Source organism: Phyllostomus discolor, chromosome 1, assembly GCF_004126475.2.
Source record: "Phyllostomus discolor isolate MPI-MPIP mPhyDis1 chromosome 1, mPhyDis1.pri.v3, whole genome shotgun sequence".
In the NCBI taxonomy this organism is placed as follows: domain Eukaryota; kingdom Metazoa; phylum Chordata; class Mammalia; order Chiroptera; family Phyllostomidae; genus Phyllostomus; species Phyllostomus discolor.
Window position 1 is genome coordinate 175,117,060 of NC_040903.2, and position 15,595 is coordinate 175,132,654.

The 15,595-nt window shown below is 50.7% G+C and overlaps 1 protein-coding gene across 7 annotated transcripts in view; it reads right to left on the reverse strand.

Moving 5' to 3' along the window:
* Nucleotides 1-15,595, reverse strand: part of MEGF11 (multiple EGF like domains 11) — a 353,724-nt gene that overhangs the window by 51,260 nt on the left and 286,869 nt on the right. For all 7 annotated transcript variants that reach the window (XM_028508321.2, XM_028508320.2, XM_036009402.1 and 4 more), the window contains exons 9-10: nt 8,471-8,683; nt 1,048-1,222 (exon numbers count right to left, since the gene is read on the reverse strand). In XM_028508321.2, coding sequence (XP_028364122.1) covers nt 1,048-1,222; nt 8,471-8,683 — 388 coding nt within the window. The remainder of the gene's footprint in view (nt 1-1,047; nt 1,223-8,470; nt 8,684-15,595) is intronic.

Here is a 15,595-nt window from a genome sequence, read left to right on the forward strand (position 1 = left end):
TCTGCACTGTACACTCCCAAGACCATACTTTCTGCTGCACAGACCACTTCCTGCAGTGTAATTAAACACATGGCCCCGGGGGACCTGTGGGTACACCCCACCTTCAAACAGGATTTCACTTCCAATGTCAAGTTCCCTAGAATCGAACCTCATAAAGACCAGCATGACTCATGAGGAAATACAAATAGTATATGAACACTCTCCTTAGTAATCAAAGAAATGCAAATGAGAGCAACATTGAGGAGCCATTTTCTACCTATATAATTAGCAAAAATAAAAAAAAGAATGTTAGCACAGTTGTTTTGAAATAGGTACACTCATACACAGCTGGTGGCAGTATAGATTTATATAACCCTTGAGGGAAGTATTATGGCAACATCCACCAAGAGCCATAAATAACGATGCCCACTGCCCCCAGGAACCCACTCGAAGGAAATCATTCAGCGGCGGGAAAAGCCGTGGGAGGGAGACGCTCGCTGCAGCCCTGCTGGGAACACTGGGCCCAACGCAGACCGGGGGTGCTCAGCTCCTGCAGTGTTGTGCAGCCATTTAAAACGGTCATTAAGAAGCCCAAGCAGCAAATGTGGGTGAAAAAAAGCAGAATTGTAAACTGCCCATGTGTGCTGTGGTCATTATGATGTAAAACTCCAGATGTTCCCTGACTTACCATGGGGTGGTGTCTTGATACACCCATTGTAAATTGAAAAGATTCGAAGTCAAAGATGCATTTAAGGCCCATAGCCTCCCAAACGTCGTGGCTTAAACTGGCCTACTTGACACGTGCGCAGAATGCTCACCACAGTCTACAGCTGGCCAAATCACCACGCTGTCACTGCCCAGCATCCCGAGAGAGTATCGTGGAGCCTATCACTAGCCCAGGGGAAGATCAAAATTCCAAAAGTACAGTTTCTACTAAATGCCTATCGCTTTTACACCATTGTAAAGTCAAGAAGTTGTTCCACTGGGAGGAGGAACTAGGAGCTGGCTCTTCCCCTCCTGTGTGGGTAGGGGGCCCCCCCGAGCCCCAGGAGATCCCTCCCCTCTTACCATGAAGCCTGGGGCACAAGTGCAGCTCCCAGTGACACTGTGGCAGTCGGCGCCGTTCTGGCAGGTGCAAGGCAGCTGGCAGCCATCGCCATAGTATCCGGCAGGGCAGGACTCATTGCAATGGTGGCCAGACCAGCCCGGCTGGCAGGTGCAAGCTCCAGTTACTGGGTGGCAGCTGAGCAGATGAGAACGTGAGAGGACAGTCTGGTCAGGGACTCGGGCACATCCCACCCTCTGCCCACATCAAGTCTTAATGCCTCAGTTGTTCGTCAGACAACCCCGAGGCCAGGCGGTCTTACCGTCCCCAGGAAACTGAGGCTCATGGTGACTATATAATTTGCTTAAAGTCACATAGCAAGGAAGGGGTAAACTCAGGATTAGAACACAGGTCTCCAAACAAGTGCTCTTTATAATAAAAATATGCAGAGATTTTTTTATTCCTGAAGAAAACAAGCTAGTCTTTTCAGTTCCTTCCCTTATGAATTATGGGGTCCAGATCTTCACCTACTCTGCACTCCAAGACAGATGCCTGGCGTGGGGGCAGCCATGAGAGGGTTGTCACGAGACCCAGAGGCATGTTGAAGGTACTCAGTGAACATTTGCTGAGTTAAAATGAGACCTCAGGGTGGAGGGGGCCTCCCCTCTGTGGCAGTGTCCGCCCGGGAGGGGCACCCTCTGCCTGTGCTTTGCCAGGGCTCCCAAGAGTGATGGGCCTTGTCTCCATCCCCTGTCTGCCTAGGTCAGAGAAAGGACCACTGGGATGGAGACAGGAGCTGCTTGTCATGACCTCTGGAGAGCGAGTGACCTCCGGCTGGCAGAGGTCTGATGCAACAGGCAATATCCATTCAGGACCAGAGGGGATGTGGGATGTGGAGACTGGGTATTTCTCAGAGTCTGCAGGTGTGTAGCTGACCGATGGCCCCAGCTGTTGTGTCTGAAACTCGTACTGCACTCGCTCAGAGGCCACGCTTTCCCTGGGCTTTCCCTAGCTGGAGCCCAGCAGGGAGAGTACAGTCAGAGCACGTTCTTGGCAGATCTGGGGCTCCTCTGATGGGCAATTTTGGGTTAAAGATTTCCCACCTCACCAAACTTTCTTAGAACTGTGCTGCAGGCTAGGACTTTCCCCTCAGTCTTCCTCGACTCCTGCTCTCCTCCACACGGGCCAGAACTGCATTGCCGTCTGATGCTCTCTCAGCCTACCCAGTCCCCTCCCCACGCCCACTCACAGCTGTCGCCTGGCAAATCCCCTGCACCTGGCATCTCCTTCTGGGAGGACTGAAACTAACGCTCTGGAGAAGATGCCGGATGGTAGAGACGAGCCTCTGAGATTCCCTGCGTTACCTGCCTCGCTGCACTGGCGTCGCCTGCAGGGATGTGGTTGAAAGAAGCGTGCCCTGGGCCGGCAGGAAGAGCCTGGGTGCAGGCCTTAGCTCTGCTAAGTTCCACGGGGACGTGGGGTTCGTCTCCCTGGGTCACACTGTCGGCTGTCCCGTGCCTGGCTCATATTCCCGGCCCGATTAAATATTTGGGAATGAATAGTCCTTTTACTACAAGTAATTATTTTCTGTGTGTGTTGACTTGTTTATCATCCGTCTCCCCCACCAGGTGACAGCTCCGCAGGGGAGCGCCTGTCTGTTTCACCTCTGTATGCTACCCCAGCGCCCGGCAGGGGCCCTGGCACGCTAGGCAGGCTCGGCACATATTTGGCAGATGAGATAATGAACAAACTAATTGTGTGAAGCCCAGCCAGGCTATTTCTCTTCTGGGAGCCCTGGTTTTCTCACAGAGAATGAGGAATGGACAGGGGCAGGCAGTTCCTGAATAGGAAGAATAAATGGCTAATAGTCATTTTGTAAAATGTTGGATCATTCACTAGTCTCATTAATCATCAAATCAAAATAACAATTGGATATCACCTTTTCTCTATCATAACAGTAAAAAAAATTTTTTTAAAGGAACAATATTTAATGCTGGTCCAGGTTTCTGGAAAACAATCCAGGGCTATGGACCAGGAGTCCTCCTAAAGATATTGAGACCCTTTGGTCTTATAATTCCATTTCTAAGAATGTATTCTAAGGAAATAATCATAGTTGTGGGGAAAGATTTATGCACCCATATGTTCCCCGAAGCATTATTTATAACAATGGAAAACGGAAGCAATTTAAATAAAAACTCGTATGTGACCAGGCTGTTGAAGCACCAGGCAGTTTACACGACGCACATGCCCAGTCGTCAGGCAGCCTGTGGGTCAGGCACTGGAGCCTCTGTCTCACAGATGGCACTTGGAGGTTATGCAACTTACCCAGGGTCACACAGCTAAAGCAGTGGCAGGTCTGTGTGACCGTGTTCTGTCCACTGCCTCATGCTGCCTCTGACAACAGGACACTGGTGAAATGAATAATGACAAGTCACATGAAGCGATGTTAAAGAAGCATTCCGATGTTTTCCGAACAACTTAATGATATAAGGTTAAGTGAAACGAGCAAATTATATGCAAAGGCATGACCTGAAACATGAAAGGAAGTGATAGAGACACATATGGACAAGGATGGTGAACGAACAAATACAACAAAATGGTTTTTGTGCTCCCCTCTGGGTTGCAAAATTGTAAGTGATCCTGAGTTGTTTTTTTCTTTAAATTTCTATGTGTTCTCTGATAGTCTCAAACTGAGCATTTATTATAAACACATGTAAAGTAATAAAAGTTGTAAATTTGTAAAAAAGAAGAATGCATGTCAGAGATGAATGTTTGAAACACTTTCAGATCTGGAAATTCTTCTCAAATTTCCCAGAAAAATTCTTCCCTGAGCCCCACACTGTAAGGGGAGAAATGGTGGTTGCATGGGTGCCACGGGACAGGAGGACACATTTGGTGTCCCCGACCCTCAGCCAGACAGGGTAGGGTACCCCTCTTTGTCCCAACACTCTGAGCAAAGCCCTGGGGCATGGCGTTTCTCAGGTCCAACTTTCCAGAGGCCTCCTCTGAGGTTTTGGTTTAGATGCAGGGGCATCGAGCTCATTTTCACCAGGGGCCACATCAGCCTCACCTTTGTTTGTCTTCAAAGGGCTGAGTGTAATTTTAGGACTGTATGAATGTAACTACTCCTTAACTAGGGGCAAGGAGCTTGGCACTGCCGCCGGGTAGAAACAAGGTGCCGGGCTGGATAAAACAAGGTGGAGGGCTGGATTTGGCCTGTGGGCTTTCTGTTTGCCACCTGTTGTTTAGAGGGACTGGCTCAGTCACTGTGGTGGAGACTGAGATGCTTGGACCCAGGGAGCAACAGAGGCGGCAGTGCTGGCTGCGGTGATCTGCCCAGCCTGGGAGATGCTGAAGGGTCTCAGGCACCCGTCTGCCCTTCCCATCAACAGAATCTCTCCTTGCAGGCCCTTGCTCTCCTGGGAACAGCACCCTGCAGAAAGCAGGCTAGGGACACAGCGAACCGGCAGACGCCGCCTTCTGAGCGCTCCTGCGCTCCCCACCCATGGCTGCTGTCAGCCTTTGGGCCGCTCAGGGATGCGTCTCGCACCAATTTCACTTTTTACTCTGACAGCCAGAAAGCTGCCTGAAATTCTTTCTCTTTCCTTTCATGTCCTACAAATTTTATTTAAAAAAAAAAACAAGATCTCTAGTTTCTTAATTTGGTCATTTGTCACGCTTTTATAAAAACTCCCAAATCCCTCTGAAAAGAGGGCAGGAATGACTGCTGACTGATCTTGCCGGAGAACCGTGATCCCAAGGCTGTCGGCACCTTCTTCTCGTGCCCCTGCCCCTCCTCCCACTGGTGGCAGAGCCAGTCCCTCCTCCTGGGGCGGGCAGGTGACTGCTGCTTAGGCTCAGGCAAAAGTCACGAGCACTGGTGTCCAGGTTTGCTCTGCTGCTTTTTCCTCGCCTTTGTCCCGTTTTCCCCAGACACAGATTAATCACAAGTTAATGGGAGCCGAAAGCTGAACAATATAGGAATCTTTTCAGGGTAGATTTTTCTGCCTCTTTTTCCGGTTGCTCTGAGATTACTATCAATGCTGCATCTGTTGGCTAAATCAAATCTTTCAAAGGTTATACATGACCACAGCTGCTGGAATTCGTCTGTGACAGTCCCATTGTGGAGGGGACCTGGGATGGGCCTGGCACACAAGTGCTCTCCCTCTCAAGGTCATTCCTTTATGAGGAGGGTGGTTTCTTTGTGTGCGCCACACAAAGGGAGCCAAGTGTCCAGGAATCTTTTCAGCCTCTTCTGCCTTCCCGGGGCACGTGGACTCACTGCTTTGAAGCAGCTTCCCTAGAGGGGCACAGAGCAGACAGGCAGGGGCTGGCCTGAGGAGGAGGGTTGTCTTTGCTTGGGGACTGGAAGTACTTGTCTTCCTAGTAAAGATACTCAAGGCCTCGCAAGCCGGCTTTTGTGTGTGGAGGGGGTAGGGGCGGGGAGCGGGGGTGCTCTGTTGTCAGCTCTGACAACAGAAGTAAGCAGAAGCCAGGGGAAAATGAGGCTGGGCTTCTGGGGGTCCCATGCTCCATCTCTCTGGAGTCGGATGGAAGCTTCACTTTCAAAGACCACAAGAGACCTCTTACCCCCACTGGGCTGCTGCTGAAAGGTGAGAGACAGGTTGGGAAGCGGAGACACAGAGAAGCACACATATTGGGACATGTGCGCGGACAGAGTAGTTCTGAGGTCAGGACTCAGGGGCCCTGGCCCCCCCAGAACCTGCAGCTGACCTGCTTTGGGATTAGGAGTTACAGAGTTGTCCCTCTGCTTTCCTTGGATGCCAGGAGAAGGCTCCAGGTTCATGGGAATTGAGAAGTGCCCCGTGTCCACACAGAGGAAGAGAGCGGCCCTCTCTGTCCGGGAGGACAAAGCCAGTCCAGCATGAGGGTGAAGTTAGGCCAGAGGCTCTCAGCCTCGGGCAGTTTTGCCTCCCCCCACGCCAGCCAGGACACATTTCTGGTTTTTAGAACTTGGGGGTGGGTGCTGCTACTGGCACCATGTGAGCAGAGGCCAGGGACACTGCTAAACATCCTGCCGTGTACAACAAAGAATTACCTTGCCCCAGACGCCAGTAGTGGTGAGGGTGTGAAACCCTGAGTTAGACCGAACACTGCGTGGGGCTCAGCCACTGGGGCGGTGTGCCAAGAGGAAGGAGTGAAATATGTTTTAAAATATAGGGCAGACATCAGCTCAAGGGCAGAGCCACCTGCTCTGTGCCAGCAGGGTGGGATGCTGAGGCTGCGGACACGCACTAGCCAGGCGCTCCTGCCTTCAAGGAGCCCAGGCCGTGTGAGGGGGTGGTCGTGTGGACTCAAGGAGCCCAGCCCCGGGGGCTGGCTGCCAGGTGCTCTCAGAGTTCCCCTTCCAAGCAGCGCTGCTGCCTCCCAGTCTCTGAAACATGACACGCATTAAAGACAAAGCAAATAACCATTAATATTGGATGGGCTGAGATTAGCGATAGAGAAGAGGGAGTCCTTCCAGATTAATAATGCATTGAGGACTCCTTCAGAGAAAGGATGAATTATGCAGGGCATGGCTGCTCAGGCACGGGAGGAAAACAATAGCTCTTTAATTTGGGGGTTGGTGGATCTGCTTGGCTGGGACTCGCCCTGCGTTGGACCTCGGAAGCAGCCTTGCTTGCTGCCCCAGAGACGGTCCTCCCTTGGCTTCCCAGCAGGGATGGGGGTTACTGGTGCTGTCCCATGTGGGACCCCCGTATTTTGAGCTTTGGAACTCTCACCCTGCCTGCCAGCCCAGATGCCACCTCCTCCAGGAAGTCTTCCCTGACAGCATAGCAGTCTCCAGTGGGGTTTTCTGCACACGGCCCTGGGTCACAGTGACTTGAACATAACATGGACTAGCCATATATAGTTCATCGGTTCTAAGATGCACTTTCTCTCACATTTCCACATCTCTGATATTGGGTATTCTATATAACCAATGGTACAGCATGGTTCAGTTGATAGTGTTTTCCTTTTTCACTAGTCCATAAAATAAAGCTGTGCCTCACGACTAGTTTTAAAGAAATATGGTACAAGGTGCTCAGTGTGTGTGACTGCTCCTGACTGCGTACTGGAGGGCTGGACTAGTGATGAGGGGCTCTTTATTTCCTCCTTGCAGGCTGGGCCTGCAGGCACTCAGTGTTTGTTGAATGAATGACTGAGTGAATGAGTCCTCAGCTCCTATACAGGTCAGCTCTGGTGGCTCCAGGGCCCCCTACTGCAGTCTCCTTCCTAGCTCTCTACCGCTACAGCCAGCTTTACCCCAGCCTCTTGGTTCCCGGAACTGAGGACCAAGGACAGATTTCATCTAAGCCATCGCACTCCCTAAGATGCTTCTGCTTGCAGTAGCCAGAGGCTCGTGGGTGATTGGTGGGGAATCAAAAGCTGGAAATGAAGAGGGGCTGAGGCTAAGCCCTGGCTGTCCCACAGACAGGGCTGTGAGGCAGAGATGTCTCTAGTCTGCAAACAGCCCCAGCACGCACTGCTCAAGCAGCCAGTGCCCCCCACCACCACCACCGAGCTGTCCTGCAGGTCCAGCGGGAGAAGAAAGACTCTCCCCACCCTTTATCACCCAGATAAAGGCAGCCACAAACAAAAAGGGCTGCAGGGGCATCTGTCTGGGGCATCAGCTCATTTATTGCCAGAGGGTGCAAAGCAGGAAGTGAAGGGAGCTGGGAGAGGTGGCCCAGGGCAGCTCTGGCTTCCCAGATTCAGGCTCCTCTGGAAGCAGGGGTGGAGCCAGCTTCTGGCCAGGTGTCTCTGAGTCCCAAAGGACACAGGTTGCAGATAGATGCTGGCTCCAAGCCAAGGTCCTAAGGAAGGGCCTGCCCTCTGTCCCTCCTGTTCCTCCACCCTAGCTCAGACCTGTTGGGATAGCCCTCTCCAGGCCCAAGGGATGCCACACTGATTTTTAAGGTCCCTTCGGGTACGGGCCCTGAGTGGTTCCTGTTTCTGCCCTAGCAGTCCTGTCTGTGGGCCCCTTGGGGTTGGGGAAACACTTGGCTAAATGCAGAGCATGTAGAGGTGACACGTTCTCCAGGACAACGCTCCCAGAGCCCATGGCATCCGGAGCCAGCCCTCCTGGCCCCCCAGGACTGAGTGACTTACCCACACCCGGCCCACTCCCCTCAAGGTCACCAGGCTCCCTTCTTGCTCCTGAGTGTTGGGGTTTCAGGCTAGCCCTTCGGCAATGCGGACAGCCGAGTATGGTGGACAGAGGCAGATGACCTGGGTCCTGCTCCCAACTGTCTGTGTGGCCTGGGGCTTTCCCTTCTTTTCATCAAAGTGGTCAGCAAAGATGGTTGCGGAGGTCCCTGCTCTTTCACTGTCCTGCCTGGACGATTGGGCTGGAGGTAGGGGTCTGTGTCTGGAGAAGCCCTCTCTCCACCAGGGCCCGCCCTACCCCACCCCACCCTATCCTACCCCACTCCCAGTTCGTACCTGATGGTGTTGTCGTTGTCGCAGGGGCAGGGCAAGGAGCAGCCCGGGCCGTGCAGGCCCTCGGGGCATAGCCGCTCCTGGCAGCGAGGGCCTTGGTAGCCAGGCTCACACTGGCAGGCGCCGGTGGTGGGCGAACACTGGCCCCCGTTGTGACAGTCACAGCGCTGAGAGCACTGGAAGCCGAAGGTCCCAAAGGGGCATTCCTCTTGGCACCTGCGGGGGAGTCGGACAGGGCTGAGGCGGTGCCCCTCGCCTGCCCTTCCAGGTCCACCCCACAGGCGCCCCAGCCTCCAGGCCTGCGCCTGGTGTGCCACACCCCTGACAGCCTCCCCCCACTTTTCCCTCTCGTCCGGAAAGTATTCAGGGGCACAGTCACCCCAGTACGTTTCCCTGTTCGTGCCGGGCCCCCTGTGTCCCCAGCACTGAGTTCGCACTGTCATATTTCATTGACCATAGGCCTCTTGTTTTCATTTTCGGTGGCAGTAAAATATATGTAACATGAAATTTACCATTTTAACCATTTTAAGTTTGCAGTTCAGTGGCAGTAAGTACATTCGTGATGTCACGCAGCCATCTCCACCACCCACCTCTGCAGCAGTGTCCTCTTCCCGGAGCGAAGCTTCTGTATCCATTAAACGCTAACCCTTATCTCTTACAGATATTTTTTAACGTCTTCTCTGAAATCAGTTAAATCTTATAACTGATGGTGTGTCATAGTGTAATTACCAGTGTTTTTCATTCTTAGTAGAATGTAAGATAATAATGCATCTTAACAATCGGTGGCATCTGGGATTTGATGAAATGGGGTCGCTTCATTTCTAGTCACTGTCCCTTTTGTTTCTGAGTCTTTGGGGCAGGTGCAGAGTCTCCGGCTCTCGCACTGCCGGTGTGGTTACCCCGTGGGTCCCAGAGGCATCCTCTGTCATCAGACCAGGGATTCCCCTCTCCCCTCCACCAGACTGGACAATTCCTCTTCCTTGGACTGGAGGTCCCCCAAGGCAGGGGCTGAGCCTCTCCCATCAGCTGGTGAGTACCCCCACACCCTAAAAAAGGACCAGGCCCTTTTTGTGTCCTGCATCTGCTCCGGCCTGGTACGTGCGGCTCCAAATAATGGCAATTATTTGACTCAGACTCAGAGCCATGGGTCGTGGGTCCTCCATGGGAGGGTGTGACTCCTGCTGCTGACTACCTCACTTCCTGGACTGGCCAGCACGCCTCACCCCACCCCAGGGCTATTTCCCACGTGACGGAAAATCATTGTCATGGCAGCTGGACCCTGACAAGTTAGGGGGAACTTGGGGAGTAAAAGAGGCGGTGGACTCCTGCGTCCCAGGGACAAGCAGAAGTAGCCCCTGGGGTGTGAGTGACCCCTGTCCAGCACCGCTCCCGTGTGCGAGAATGGAGATCCTACTGCTCTGACCTCGGCTTCCTCATCATAACATGTGAGATAACAACTCAGCTGCACCAGGCTGTTTGGGGATTACAGGAGATAATGTGTGTAAACATTTACAAAGGCGTCCCATGTGCGGTAAGGGCTCAGTGAGAAATGTTACTTATTATTATTACTCTTGTAAATATTGTGTGTTTACTTTTTTTGTAGTTCTCATAACAAAGCCCATCTGACTTTCTGCCTCAGATTCTGGTGTAAAAAAAGCTCAAAGGAAAGCTCAAAGTCTACTCCATGGTTAACATTTTGGAATGTTAACCATGGAGTGGACTTAAGGGATGAGAAATGCTTTAACTGTCACATTTCCCCACTTCCCAGGCTTTCTACAATAATGGGTGGGGGCGGGGTGACGAGGGAGGATAGAAATAAAAGATTTTTTAAAAATACAGCCCTAGTTTGTTTATCTTGGAGAGTCCTGGGTTGGAGCCAGTGTTCTCCACAACAGGGCTGGGAGACCCGTGTGTGGGTGACCTCGGTTGCCTGTCGTGAGGGTAAGTGGCCAGACCCCAGTGATGTGAGTGTGCCAGCCAGCAAGTGGCTGGGAGAGGGAGCGGGCAGTGTGCTGGGCACAAGTCTTGGCAACTTCGCATTGGGGTGTCTCTGTCTGTCTTCCCTTCTTGTTGCCTAGAGTCCGCAGTGGCAGGGAGAGGGCATGGGAACTAGGGTCAAGCCTTTGGGACTTGCCTCATAGGAAGCTGCTACCCATGCTCAGGTCTCCAAGCCACTGCGGGGCAAGGAGGACTCTGGCGGAATGGAAGGGGCAACAGGGGTGACTACAGCCCCAGCCACCACACAGAGAGGGGCTTCCAGCCGCTCGGGCCCCGAAGCCTGTCCCCAGGCCCCCAACGCAGCAGATGTTCCCATCACCCTCACTTTGGACTTCAGGAGCCCGAGACACGGACAAGTGAGATGACTGTTCCAACCTCATAAAGCCAGCAAGTGGCTGAGATGATCCCACATCACCTTCCTCCAAATCTTGCTGCATTTATCCAGTCTGAGGCCTCATGAAGGGAAAGAGAACAGAAAAGAGAGAGAGGAAGAGGAAGAAAGAGGAGATATCTGGAGAAGAAATGGAAGGTGGAAGATAGGGAGGAAGCGGGGAGGCTGGATGCAGGAGGCAAGGAGGAGGACACAGAGCACTGGAGAGCTGAGAAACATCACTATCTGAATTGCCGGCCCCCGTCCACCCTCAGAATGGATCTTCCCAGGAGTCACTGAGCGTGGCTCCCCTCAGATGTCTCAGACATCAGGGGAAGGAACCCCAGCCAGGAGACACCTCCTGCCTCCTCTTCTCTTCCTTTGGAACATTCCTGCTCTGTCCCATCCAGCAGGACAGGGCAGACCCCCGGACAGCGAGCTTTCTCTGAAGGGCACTTCCCCACCCTGTCATATTCATGAAGTGACTGACTCCACAGCCTGAGAAAAAGAATCCGGAAATAAAATATTGACAACCTAATCCATTTACATAATCAGCCTCTTTTTTTTTCCTACTCACAATTTAAATAACTTATTTATTTAGAGATCAAGCAACGACTGCTAATGAATTTTACACAAAGCACACTAATAACAGGGCCTGTGGAACAGAAGGGTAATCACAGCAAGAATTAGTTTTCTACTTAAACATCCTTCCTTTGCAACATATCAATCTAATGTCTCTGATATTGCCATTAACAACCAGATACATTGCTCAATTAAATTACAAAATGAGCTGCAAAGCCCTCGTTACATTTCATGTTTAATTTGCACTGGATTCTGCCTATCCAGGGAGGCCTGCATTATTACACCCACTCAACTTTAATATGCTCGTGATGATTTGGGGTGGGTTAATGCAGCTGTCACCTACAAAATTCATGGAGGCAATTTCACAAAGTATTAAACACCAGGCAGCCCTTTTAGGTGGGAAACCCAAATGTTACCCCGCCCTTCTATTGAATTCTTCTCTGTAGCTTGATTGGCAAAGCTTGCTAGAGGACCTGGAGGTTTTTGGGATTTCTCTCTGCTCCAAGATCATGGGCTGGGCCCCACCAGGAAGAAGGGATAGGATTACTTTTCCATTTGGGACATTCTGGCATTGAAGGATTCCTGTCAAAATGGAGGCACAGGCAGAAATGGCTCACCTCTTCACACAACCACATAAAAATTACAACTAAAATATAGAACAATGATCACTCAGAACCATTAGAAATTGAGTTGAATGAAAGTCTGACAATTACGGAATTAAAGAAACTACATCCATCCAGACTGGTGGGAGGGGCGCAGATGAGGAACCAGCAGGTTCCTCAGCCATGTGTGGTGAATAAAAATTCGGGAGAGATATCTTGGGATCTCCAGGCCCCCCAGCCCAGGATTCCAGTGCCAGGAAGGTAAGCTCCCACAACTTCTAGCTGTAAAAACCAGTGGGGATTGAGTTGGTAGAAGAAACTGCTAGAGCCCCAAGCAGTTCCTCTTAAAGAACCCATATACGGACTCACATGGTACTCAGACTCACTCCCTCTGAGCTCCAGCACCAGGGTAGCAGCTTGAAATGCACCAGTGCAATACAGGGAGAAACCGAAGTGTCTAACATCAAGGCAAGGAGAGGCCATTGTCCCTTTTCTAAACCCTCCCCTACAAAACTGGCAAGCTGGTGCCATATCTGAGACTCCATCAAACTGGCTAACACTGTTTGACCCACCTTGGAGATCCCCAGAGACCCTGCCCTACCCAACTTACAGGCCCACCCAAGCTGTTTTCCATATGAATGGCAGGTCATGGCTCATGCTGCACAACTTCCTAAATCCTCTCAAACAAGCAACAGCTGGATTCAGTGAGCCCCAGGCTCAGCACTAGAAGCAGCCAGCCTAGATTCACAGCTTGGCTTCACCTAGAACCTCCAAGCCCAGCACAAGTAGCAGCCATCTCAGATTGCTTTATAGCTGTAGGGTGGCCCTGGGCAAAACACAGGTGGGGGCTGACCTTGGCTTGCACAACCTGGAAAACTCCAAGGCTAGCACACCCAGTGAACAGCTAGAGACCATGTCAAAGTACCACCATCTGCCCCTGCACAGCTGATCCTCCACGGAGGGCATAGGGTGGTGTTCAGTGGTCATGGCCAGTCCTTGCAGCTGAACAACCTGGGTAAACCCCTCCCATTGATGTACCAAAAGCAACCAAGTCTCAACTACAAGAGGATGGTATACTCAGCCCACAAGAAAGGCGCATCTCAAGTACTCAGCTTGGGTGATAGGGGAGGCTGTTCTACTGGATCCTACAGGACACCTACTACATTAGGCCACACTACCAAGACATGGAGTCAAAGCAGCTCTACCTAATACATAGAAACAGAAACAGGGAGGCTGCCAAAATGAGGAGACAAAGAAACATAGCCCAAATGAAAGAAAAATCAAAACTCCAGAACAAGAACTAAATGAAATGGAGATAAGCAATCTATTAGATGCAGAGTTCAAAACACTGGTTATCAGGATGCTCAAGGAACTTAGTGAGGACTCAGCAGCATAAAAAAGATCCAGTCAGGAATAAACGATATAATAATTGAAATAACAATTTACAGGGAAACAACAGCAGAGTGGATGAAAAGAGAATCAAATCAATGATTTAGAACATAAGGAAGCAAAAAACAACCAATCAGAACAACAGGAAGAAAAGAGAATCCAAAAAAGCAAGGATAGTGTAAGCAGCCTGTGGGACAACTTTAAGCAATCCAACATTCGCATTATAGGGGTGACAGAAGGAGAAGGGAAAAAGCAAGAAATTGGAAATCTGTTTGAAAAAATAATGAAAGAAACACTGCCCTAATTTGGTGAAGGAAATAGACTTGCAAGTCCAAGAAGCACAGAGAGACCCAAACAAGATGGATGCAAAGAGGCCCACTCCAAGACACATCATCATCAAAATGCCAAAGTTTAAAGATAAAGAGAGAATCTAAAAAGCAGCAAGAGAAAAGAAGTTAGTTACCTACAGAGGAGTTCCCATAAGACTGTCAGCTGATTTCTCAAAAGAAACTTTGCAGGCTAGAAGGGTTTGGCAAGAAATACTGAAAGCCATGCAAAGCAGGAACCTACACCCAAGATTACTCTACCCAGAAAAGGTATCATTTGGAATCAAAGGGCAGATAAAAAGCATCCCAGACAAGAAAAAAACTAGAGAAGTTCACCATTAACAAACCATTATTATATGAAATGTTAAAGGGCCTTATTTAAGAAAAAGAAGATAAAAACTGTGAGCAATCAAATAGCAAAAAATATATATCCATCAACAATTGAATCTAAAAACCAAACTAAGCAAACAAGAACAGAGACAGAATCATGGATACAGAGAGCATTTTGATGGTTGCCAGATGGGAGGGGGGAGAGGGAGAATGGGTGAAGAGGCGAGGGGATTAAGAAGTACAAATAGGTAGTTACAGAATAGCCATGGGGATGTAGAGTACAGGATAGGAAATGGAGTAGCCGTAGAACTTACATGCATGAGTCATGGACATGAACAATGGTGCGGGGATTGCCTGAGGGAGTGGGGTGTGCTGGGTGGAGGAGGTCAAAAGGGGAAAAATCAGGACAACTGTAATAGCACAATCAATAAAATATCATTAAAAATAAAATCAACATTAAAAAAGGAAAAAGAAAAATCAAGAGTGCCAGTGAGGCGGGACCTGCTGGTGTTGAATCCAGCCAGTTGGAGCCGTGGGCCTACTTCTCTCCAACAAATGGGCGATATTCCCTCTCACAGAGCAGTGACCTGAAACAAATGGCTCCTGTCCTGGTTCCATCCCCTGTCACTCCTGACTCCTCCTGAGCATTTCCTTATTGGGGAGATGGTGAGATGGGAAGGTGGGCTCAGCGCTTCAGTTCTTCCTCCCCTGCTTCCCCTAGAGACCTGGTCTCTGCAGCAGAGATCAGGGAGGGATGGATCCTCAGATGCTACACCCTGTGATCTATAGTTCATACACCCCAAACTCATGGGCATGGATCCTGGCTCACAAAGAGATCAGTTCTGGCTTGAAGATTTCAGGCTAGGGGAAAGCAACCCCATGGCTAACAGTGGAAAAGCTCTTTCCTGGACATCAATATGGATTTTGGGCAGACACACTAGTTGTTGTTTCTCATTCCCCCACAGCACCTACCCTATCATCACGCACCCTTCCTGTGATGGCAAATGTGCCCACACAGTCACTCCTTAGTTACGTGTTTCATGGAGTGTCCACTCTGCAAGGCTGGTTTGATCTCAGGATACTGGTGTCCTTGTTCAGGCTGCCTTCAGACTGAAGGCCTTCAAGGGCTATAAGCTGATGTCAGTATCCCTTTGGTGGAGCCCACATCAGGAACAAAAATCCACTTCTGGAAGAATGGTGCAAAATGTGTGAACTGAGCCGGCACTCTTGGTTTCTTTGGATTTAGGTGCCACTGCCTCCTTGCAGGAGGGCAGAGTGTAGAGAGTGGATGGTAGGTGCTCACCTGTTTCCCCAGGTGAGCCAATGCAAGTTCAGGGCTCAGGTCACAGGGTTGGGGTGGGGGTACACTCAGCATTCCAAGGGTGAGGAAGGATGAGTTGATGAATCTCCTTGGCAGGACTCAGAATGCTTTCCGAGGAAGGAACGGGAGAGCTGGCCGGAGAATGCTGTGGGCCAGTAAACCTCAGCTGCTCTCTGCAAGGCGACTGTGCAAATGAGCGATATGAACAGC